The sequence below is a fragment of the Cynara cardunculus genome (assembly GCF_001531365.2).
Source record: "Cynara cardunculus var. scolymus isolate 2C chromosome LG 2, CcrdV1, whole genome shotgun sequence".
Lineage (NCBI taxonomy): Eukaryota > Viridiplantae > Streptophyta > Magnoliopsida > Asterales > Asteraceae > Cynara > Cynara cardunculus.
Genome location: NC_037529.1, coordinates 49,978,736 through 49,988,881, shown reverse-complemented (window position 1 = coordinate 49,988,881; position 10,146 = coordinate 49,978,736). Strand labels below are relative to the sequence as shown.

The 10,146-nt window shown below is 36.4% G+C and overlaps 1 protein-coding gene and 1 long non-coding RNA gene across 2 annotated transcripts in view; both read left to right on the top strand.

Moving 5' to 3' along the window:
• Positions 1–9,976, top strand: part of LOC112506147 (putative tRNA (cytidine(32)/guanosine(34)-2'-O)-methyltransferase) — a 15,852-nt gene extending 5,876 nt beyond the window's left edge. The window contains exons 6-13 of the mRNA XM_025110173.1: positions 1,636–1,678; positions 1,833–2,063; positions 3,418–3,478; positions 3,582–3,634; positions 4,801–4,893; positions 5,712–5,775; positions 8,825–8,932; positions 9,658–9,976. Coding sequence (XP_024965941.1) covers positions 1,636–1,678; positions 1,833–2,063; positions 3,418–3,478; positions 3,582–3,634; positions 4,801–4,893; positions 5,712–5,775; positions 8,825–8,932; positions 9,658–9,884 — 880 coding nt within the window. The 3' untranslated portion in view covers positions 9,885–9,976. The remainder of the gene's footprint in view (positions 1–1,635; positions 1,679–1,832; positions 2,064–3,417; positions 3,479–3,581; positions 3,635–4,800; positions 4,894–5,711; positions 5,776–8,824; positions 8,933–9,657) is intronic.
• Positions 184–1,787, top strand: LOC112506713. The gene is made up of 3 exons (XR_003068484.1): positions 184–462; positions 535–604; positions 1,311–1,787. It is a non-coding gene; the product is annotated as an uncharacterized LOC112506713 (long non-coding RNA).
• Positions 9,977–10,146: the final 170 nt, after the last annotated feature.

Genomic DNA, 10,146 nt, shown 5'->3' with positions numbered 1-10,146 from the left:
TAAAACTTTTGATTTAATTCTTTGATTTGGTTGCCTGTTTAAATATTTACATACATATATCTATACTACTTTATTAAGCATTTTCCCTCAAAGTCTTAAAGTCTTAAATTTGTAAATACCCAAAATACCCCTTTACCTTTAATGCATAAGTTACAAGTTATTATGCGACATAAATCTGGACCCATTAAAAAAGTACAACTCTACCAAGCACAAGTCTTCACCGTTCCACGCCTCCACCTTCACACACGCTCTCCAGCCTCCACGCTCATCACGCCTCCACCTTCACACACCTTCGCACGCTCTCCGGCTGCCCAATGACCGGCTCTGCACGCTCTCCTATCGCACGCTCTCCGGCTCCCAAGAAATCGGTTCATTCTCCCACTCGATTCCTTCTCCCAAAGGCGACGATTCCTTCTCCCAAAACAGCGATTCACGTTTTTGAAACCATCACCATTTATCAAGGTTAATTTTCATTGATATCAATCTCTACTTCTCTTCTAGAACCGTATGATTACAACGTTTTTACCTCTCCAGGAAGAACTTTTGAGCAATTTTTCGACCAGGTTACGATCAATGAGATTATCATCAACAGCTAGAACATGAGGTACGTCTTCTTCGTAATACCCCATATTTAAATTCAAAATCATCTTCTCTAGGAAAGTTTATAGTTTCTCACAAGTTGCTTCACTGGAACCGTCAAAAGCATGATATTGAAGAGAAATTTGTAGTGTTTTGAAATGGATAGGATAAGTCTCTAATGCCTTTTCTGCTGAACTACTGAGGTTTCATACATGCACTCCAACTGTTTGACGAAATGTCTGCAAGAGGTTTGATCAGACATGTGTAAGACTGATGCCGTTTTTGGATGTTGAAGTGAATTGAAATTCAACTTCGAAATTTATTTTTCTCTCTGTAGCAAAATCAGACCTGCATTTTGATTGTTAATGTCAAACATAGAACCTTCTAATCACAAAAGAAACACGGATTTTGATGCAGGTTTTGGTTCTAGCGCACTTCTACTTGTAGTACTTTTTGTAGAAAGAGCTATATTTTCTTGCATATTTTCAAATTCAAAGCAACTAGACTTTTGAGTGGGATAAATTATTTGCCACAGAGTCTCTGTCTTGACCTCTGGTAGGAAATCCTAACACCAACTATTTTGAAGGCTTATAACCAAATTGAACTTCATAGTAAGTGCTATGAGAATAAACACTATTGTTATATTTTGCAACATGTAGAACTTTCTAATGTAAACCTGGAATGGGTGTTGAACAACATTTCTCTTTGATCATGTTCTTATATGGATGTAGCTGAAGATATGTGTTGCTTTACAATGCATAACAGAGAAGTACAATGCAACGCTTAGCAACCAGGGTGCCAAGAGGGCACTATCTTCGGTTGAACATTGTTCTGGCACGAGCCATTCATCATTTCTTATAAAGCGGTCATTCTTACTACACCAGTTCTGTCTAAAGAGCGCCTGCAATAATCCATCAGCATACCATTCCATTTGAATTTCTTAAATGGGGGTCACTTGGTTCCCACAGGTTTTCAAACAACGATTCACGTTCTTGAAACCATCACCTTTTATCAAGGTTAATTCTTCATTGACATCAATCTCTACTTCTCTTCTAGAAACAACTATGAAACCACTCTATTTGATAGGCTTTTGCTTTTGGTAACACAACATCCATCAATTGTGTTGTTGCTTGAATTCCAGTTTTTTTATCTCATCCTATGGTCAAACCTGCATTGATGAATTTCCTAAGCACACTTAAATTTTTATATATACTGTGGAGCTCATCTTATGTTATTATCTAAATCTATTCCAGGCAGAATTCCGGAGTAATGGTCTAAGAAGGCAGCCTGTGGCAATGATTAAAGATCGAGAGTTACTCAAGGACAATGGTGGAGAATCTAATATGTTAGAAGAGAAGATTCAAAGGTTGCCTGCAAGAGRGGAAGGGTGGGATAARAAAATGAAAAGAAAACGTTCAGTAGGCACTGTTTTCACAAGACCTATGGATAGCAATGGAGAGCAAAAAAGGATTGTTCAAAACAAGGTTGTCAGTGAACACGGATTGCAGTCAAATGACACCCACCCTTATAGGTAAAGATCTATTGTAGGCATAAATATGGATTTAGGTTATACAACAGGTTTATTTACCTTGCTCAAATAACAATAAATTATGTTGCACTTTGCATAATAAATAATTGGGTTAGATTTGATTATAGTCAACTCTTGAGCCTATTGGATTTCTTTGTTCGTGGCTTGAAACATTGAATATTTGACATTCCAATTATTTTAACGACTTTGGCTACTGTCTATTTTGTTAGTAAATGAAGTTGTGATGACCTGATGGGTTTGAAGCCATTAATCAAATGACAAAAAAAAATACATGTGTAGATTTCTTCTTTACGGAATTGTCTTAATGCAAATTGACATCAGTACACTACTTTTTGAAATTTGACTTGCTCATTTTGTTGTTGCTTCTAAAGCTTGGTACTTGCAGAATTTTTAGCCATATGATATTGAAATTCTCTCTGTTGGATTGGACTTCATTAATAATTGCACAATTTTGAGCTTTGCTATTTGCATCTATAAGATCTTATACTTGTCCACTCTTAGGTTTGTTACTATTGTCAGAGTAAATCTTTATGTAGTCTACATATCTTTTTTTTTAATTCAAATTTTTTAATCATAATTTAATTTAAGTTCATCGTTAAATCTTCTATAATAAAACCAGTAAAACTTTAAAATCGTTAAAATTCACGGCTCCCGCCGCATTGCGCGGGTACACAACTAGTGTATTTGAAAACTTGTAGGTTTGATGCACAATTATATTAACTGATATGAATGATAACATAAGATGAAGAGTGCAAATGATACAATGTATGCTGAATTGTTCTAACTTATTTTCTTGGTTTACATATACTAATACTGTTGATATAATATATACACACATTGGGTAGATAATAAGATAAACCAGGGGTTGTGTCGTTGTCTTACCTTTGCTATGTTTCTTTGCACCTNTTATTTTTAGAATTAGGACTATCTTCCTTTCTAGTCGCAAGTTCTTCACTTTCAAACTACTTTTTTTAAGCTCTTCACATGTTTGCATACATCCCACCCCACAACTCCATATCTGGCTGGGATATACTGGATTCTTTTCATGGTTTATCATATACACACATATTCCATTTACCTTCTGCTCTCTTCATGGTCTCTGCATCCCCCTGCATGAGTGGATGAACWMGTGGACTTTTCTGCAYTTGCTTGWATTTCCTTWTTTTACCCATTGATGCATCTAAAAGAGTACACGATTTTTAGAGTCCTTGCAGGCTTGCAGCTGTTTTTTACCTGCTGTATAAATTGGTGCTTTCCTTCATTTATTTTTATTTCTTATTTATTTTCAGGTCATTAGGCATTTTGATGGATGCAAGGCTGACCTAGTTGTCTGTGATGGTGCTCCTGATGGTAAGATYRTTTATATGTTTTTGCRCATTTGTTGTCGTAAATTTCCCACAAGTTCTCCCCTTYGACATGTCTTCTTCATTGTACTTCGAACTTTGGAATGCAGTAACTGGACTACATGACATGGATGAATTTGTTCAATCACAATTGATATTGGCGGTAATCGTTTCAAATCCATACTTCATATTAGATAAGATTAATCTTATGTAGTGAAAAGCAAGTTTTTGAATAGAATTTGTTTCTTTGATGCCATTATGCATTCCAAACACCAAATATGCTTTTATCTTGCTTATAATCTAACATTGCTACCTAGGTAGGAGGATAGATAGAATTGTATCCAATCTTAAGTCTTGGCAGATGATAACGAGTATGCAAGATTTTGAAAGATGAAAATGTGAGGCGCTGTGTTCTCCCTTGTTGATCTTGAAGGTTGGTTTTTTGGGGGTAGGGTTGGACGTGCATGAGGGAGGAGAGAAAGTGTGACCGGGAGGAGAGGAGAGGAAGCGTTAGGGAGGGAAGAATATACAGAATGGTGTGTGAGAGAGTAGGAGGAGAGGAACTGTGAGGGAGGAGAGGAGAGAAAGAGACCGTTTTAGGGTTTCCTTTACAAAATAAAGAGTAGAATACAGCCCATACTCCTCATTATGTCCCAACCGATTTTCACGCCTCAGTACGCCTCAATGAATGCCTCTTCCATGGGAAGTGTACGTCTCAATTCCACCAGCAGAGGCGCAGCCTCAGATGCGATTTTGGATCGCCTCGTCTCGAGGCATACGCCTTGACCTTTTAAAACCATATGTACTTGATAGGGGGTTTAAAATATAATAATATTCTGGACTTTGAACAGATTCAACCACCTATTACATGTGGTTTTGTTGTTTGTCGGTAGACATTGTCTTCAGGAGAAGTGCAATTTAAAACTTGAAGGTAGGGAAGATAATATCAAGGTGAATGTTAGGGATTAGTAGAGTTAGTGTAGATTCTTCTTGTGCTAAAATAACGATGAAATTGTGATTATTTTTATGTTGCAATGATAATAACAAATACTTAAGCTTGCTAGAGGTACCATCCTCTTTTYAGAAAAATCAAAATACCTTTTTCACCTGTTTCTCATCTAATTGAATACGCATAGCCCAGCTAATTTTACTTATGCTTTTTGGTTATCTTTTGTTGTAAAGTATGTGAATTGAACAAAAATTTTGCATGTAAAAAGTAATCTGGCTACTGCAGTCACTTATTGAACTTGAACAATTTGATGTTGTCATATTTGTGGACTTCTGGAGTTCATTCAATGTTAATGCTATTTGAGAAAACTTCATTTTCAGGGGTTAACTATTGTAACTCACATACTCAAGAATGGTGGAAAATTTATTGCAAAGATCTTCAGGGGGAAGGACACAAGCCTCCTATATTGCCAGGTCCGAAATTGTGCTTATGACTTCCAGCTAGGAGAMYWRKTYCYTYMAAWYCMWWARSYKRWYCYYYWRKWAWTTYMARKWRRAWKSYTKKTYYWWTYYTKKTTYMRKWWTTYMASMAMYTYYWWKSMWWARKTTTTTKRWTYGKKKWMCSRRKKGKWMMWYCYTTYMARGKKKTYCYTWWWMSSMKTTTKRWKKWWWMSRWTWWYYKRARGKKKTTWAWTTGTGTTTTAAGCGTATATTGTTTATGGAATCTGGAAAATAACATAATTTTCAACTAATAATCTATAAAGAACAACCGAGTTTGCTTAAATAAGTGAAAAACACATGAGAATAAGCATGTGTATGATGTAGATGCAATTTGAACATTCAACCATCCGAATACTTAGAAGAGGGAAATACAGTTAAAACTGAAGTAGCTGAATAGCTGATACCCATAACATAAATTTGACTAAAAGATGGGCCAGTTGATGCCATCAATTAAAAGACCCGCAGTTTCTCTTCCTTTGGGAGGTGTGTGACTACAACTGTGCATGAGTTATACATAAATCAGTGCTTGTGTTTGCCAACTTCAGAGATAGGCAATTGCTTGGAATTGATGGTACATGTTATACAGATTCTTCATTTTCTACATTACCAGTATGCTTTGATTCTTTTCTTCTTTGAGACAACTGCTAGTGGCTTCCTTGATCCATATATGTAAAACGTGAAACAAATAGTTAGCTTGCTCTTGGTGAATGTGAACAGGCTATTACATGAAGCTTAGTTGTGCTTTTGTAATTCCAGCTTGCTGAATTGTCTTATGATCTGATTTCTTGCAGTTAAAGCTATTTTTCACAGAAGTAACTCTTGCAAAACCAAAAAGTAGCCGGAATTCAAGCATAGGTGAGTCCCACTTGAATCTTGTCTATTTTAATAAGTGACTCAGTGGCAGCCAGCAAAGTTACCACCCAACTGCCATATTTTTATTTTCTTGAATGTGTGATTATGATGAGAGAGAGATTGTGCATTATTATTATTATTATTATTATTCACAGAAGCAACTCTTGTGTCATCGAGAGGCAATTAACCAGGAAACAGACTAACATTTGATAATATTATTATAAAACATGTATGCATATGCCCAAACCCAAGATAATTAGTAAGAAGACCTGGCATGGTACACATAGTCAATAATAACTCAAATAAAAACGTTCAGATATTCTTTTATACAAATACAACTGGAAGTGTCCAGACAATTTATCCAAGGGCTAAACCCCAAACTACTTCCTATAGCTGACAAATTAAGGCTTGGGTAATATTTAATTTTTGTCATGTAGTAGTCCGGACATTGATAGAAGTATGGAGAACTCCTGATGTTTAATATCAAGGTTGAATAGACATAGTCTGAGAAGTGCAAAAAGTGGTGTTGGGTGCTAATTTATCAGAAAAAATCTTGGGGTGTTCATATGGAAGCATACAATGAGCATGTTTTTACATGAGATAGAGCGATTGATAAAGATGTAGTCATAAGCAATGACGGACCCAGGTTCTCTTTTGAGCGGGTGCACCTTTAAGGACGGTTTGACCCGGGAGGAAGTCAACATGATTTGACTCGGGGAAAAGTCAATTGTGTTGATTTGGGGAATAAAATACATTTTTTCAATATGGAATCGACGTTGACCTTTTGAGCGAGGCGCAAGACGTGTTTTTAGCCAAATTCCACCTTTAAGGGGGTCTTTTTTGGTTTTGTGGTCGATTTCTTATATTTTCCAATTTTTAGGATTTGATTTTGATCGTCTTTTACTTCTTTTTCTAGGTTTCCACTTTCCAATTTCATTTCTTTATGCATCTAGGACTTCTAGTATTAAATAGGATGTTTTGCAAATTAAAATCAACACTAGGTTTGAACGAATGAAAATTGACCAAACAAATTTAGGGAAAATCAGATTTAAGGCAAACCTAGAATATATGGATTAAAAGCAGATGATAGGAAAAAGTTAAATGGAGTCGATGACAAATATATGGCCTTTGTGTTGGCCAACTGCTCTATCATGTGATGACACATTGTAAAATGGTCAAGCTTTACAACTTCAAACATGGAGCCCATGGGCTAGCTTAAGGGGCACACATGTGGCTTAACCTCATCTGTGAGAAAGGACCCGTGCTCAGCTGATGATAATTGTAAGAAATTAAAAAGTTGAACAACTAAATATTAAATCGAACGTGGGACCTCTTGTAGGGCAAGCTTTAATCCGACCTTTTCAGACCATCTGACTGATATTAGATTTATTGTACATTTTGGTTTTTAAATATTATTGGGCACCCTTCAAAATTAAGCCTGTGCACTTTTAAGGTGCCTATTCTCTTGTGATAATGGAGTAGCGGTAGCATGGGACCCCCGTGGCTTTTAGTAGGTATGTCCCTGGTCATAAGATAAAAGAATTATTGTGTAATGGTTGCAAGCTTCAATGACATGTGTCGGAAGTAGTATAGGTAAGTAGCGTTGGGATCATGTGATCAGGAAGTACTAAAAGGTAAATTCGATAGGATGACAGTGAGATTTGCCTATGCCTAGGGTTTTCTTATCAAGGGTATTGTAGTCTAAATTTTTCTTGTTCCGTATGTGTTAACTAGGATTTCTGTTTATATAAATGGAGTTGTGATGCTTTATATTGAAGATCAAACTATTGAATAGTGGAATAGAATATTTAGTTTTTAATGAGAAGTTGCTCTAAAGAATCTCCCAATTTTGCACAATCTCCTTGAGTGTAACGCCTCAGGCCAATGTGAACAATTTTTTTTTAAAAACCAAAACAATGGAGCCCGGTATATCTCGCCCGGAGTTGGTCTGGGGAGGGTAAGATATAAGCAGACTTGGCCTCTACCTCAAAGAGTAGAGCGGCTGTTTTGGTGAAGATCTCCAGCTTGTGAAAGTTGTCCGTAAGAGGGAAAAGATTGTATGCTTAAATTTATAAAAGATGGACATTAGTAAGAAAAAACAATACGGAGAGGCAAGGCAAGTGAACAACGTAAAACTTAATTACCTACCCACTAACCCAAACTCCTACCTCTCCAGCTCTCTTTCTCTCATCTAGATCTCCAACCCTAGTCTAGTACCCTAGTTTTGCGTCTTCATGAACTTCTATCATAGTTCATGTCCTCAGAAAGGCCTAAAGCCGCCATGTCCAACCTTAGTTGCTCGTGTCACGCCCTCCTCAGTCTACCCCTCAACAATTTTCCTACAAGTTCTGTCCATATTGTTCTGTAACTATACTTGCATCATATATCATACCACTTTACCTAGGAGGCGTGGGAGCAAGTGCATTGTATTGGGTCTGATACATATCGGGTACTGAAGAGACAAGTAGTCATGAATTACGATATAAAAAGGAGGGCAGAGAAATGGAAAACGGAGTGTTTAGACCCTGGATATATGGATAATCGCTGTAAAAATTTTAGGTTTTTATAACCATAATTAAATATAAGCCGTCCAGGTATTTGAAATATCATGTTCTTTTTGGACCTGGAAGCATAGAAAACCCATAAGCAAGGACTTGAAATGACAAAAATGAACTAGCCTCAAAAAATAAGTTAACCACACCCCAAGAGATTTGTTTTAGTTTTGATAAATGGGTCTACACACCTGGTGCATATCTTGTGACGCCCACACCCACATCCATTTTGCATCCGGTGCAGATGTGGCCTCTAATATGAGTGCTTAATAGCTTTGTACTTTCCAAACTGGAAAGTGCTGCTTATGGTATGTTAATTTCTTGAACCCTTGACCTCCTAAAGGGCCAAAGGCCCATTTGGTTAGCTTCATATCGTTCTATGCATACTTCAGTCTTCCACATTACATGGCGGTCTCTTGGTCGTGTTTTTGTGTAAAACTATGCTTCAATTATTCAGCTGAATGACAACTATGCCTGCTTGAATATTTTTTGGTAAACAGAGGCATTTGCTGTTTGTGAGAATTATTCACCTCCTGAAGGGTTCAACGAGAAAGATTTACATCGCCTCCTTGAGAAGGTTGGAAGTCCATCTGGTGCAGACGACTTAGGTATCTTATTCTACTATTCGTTTTGTGATTGGATGGTTGGTATTTTACAACTTCAAATTCAATCTCTTTTTATGCATCTAATCTGGAAGGACTTGCATTTCAGTCTTTTCGGTTGTTTCTGATAAAGGGTCATTTTGAATGCGACCATTTCGCACCAAGGATTGTTGGTTTTAAGTCTATGTATTGAACCTTCGCTTGATAGAGGCTCCTTTCTTGACTTGAACCTTGTTTTTGCAGGACAAGCCTAGACTTGTCTTTGCCTTGGTCCAAAATTTTCTATTTAATGTAACAAAGTTCAAAAATTTCCTTCTTTTTATACCTATTTTGACCGATAAACTGTTTATCATGTACTATTTGATGACATTGATGTCAAGTTTACCGTCCACTTTGCGGTAACCATTTCGGTTACCATTTCGTAAACAGGTATCTACATCATCATATGTAACAAGATCAACATGTTATCATTCAAAAATGGGTATAAAATATGAAAATTTGAAACTTCATTACATGGATTGAGAGAAAAGATCTTCGTTACACTAAATAAGAACTAAACGAGACTTTGTTGCATTTTGATGCATGTTACTCTTTTAGTTATAACATATCATTATGAATTTAGTAAATATAAACATGTGTAAGGTTATAACAGCCAGAAGATCTAATGTGTATGCACCTTTTAATGTTAAAACTGAAGTTGTGTGATTGATAGTGAATTTGTTAAATGGCAGATTGCAGTAGTGGATGGTTAGAAGGTGCAAACAAGGTATACATACCGTTTCTGGCTTGTGGAGATCTTAGCGGTTATGACTCGGACCGTTCATACCCGCTTCCTAAAGCCGCTGACGGAAGTTATAAGAGTTTGGATCCTGTGCAACCACCTATAGACCCGCCTTATAAGAGGGCTTTGGAAATGAAGAAAGCTTCTAACCATAATGGCTTTCAAAATCATCATTAATTGCACTAATCAGTTGTTGTTCCTTAGTCACCTTCATTTTTCTGGTTGGTTGAAATTGTTCATCTTTTAGATGTTGCTCGAAGTTGCGTTATTTAAGCTATCTTTATATTTTAATTTTATCAAATGCTAGTGGTTGACACTGCGTTTACGTAATTCCTTGGTTAAGAAAATAAATAGTGAAATACAATATAAAACATTGAATATTTAATCACTTGATTAAATAAGATATGTGGCTCATGATATATATATATATATATATATA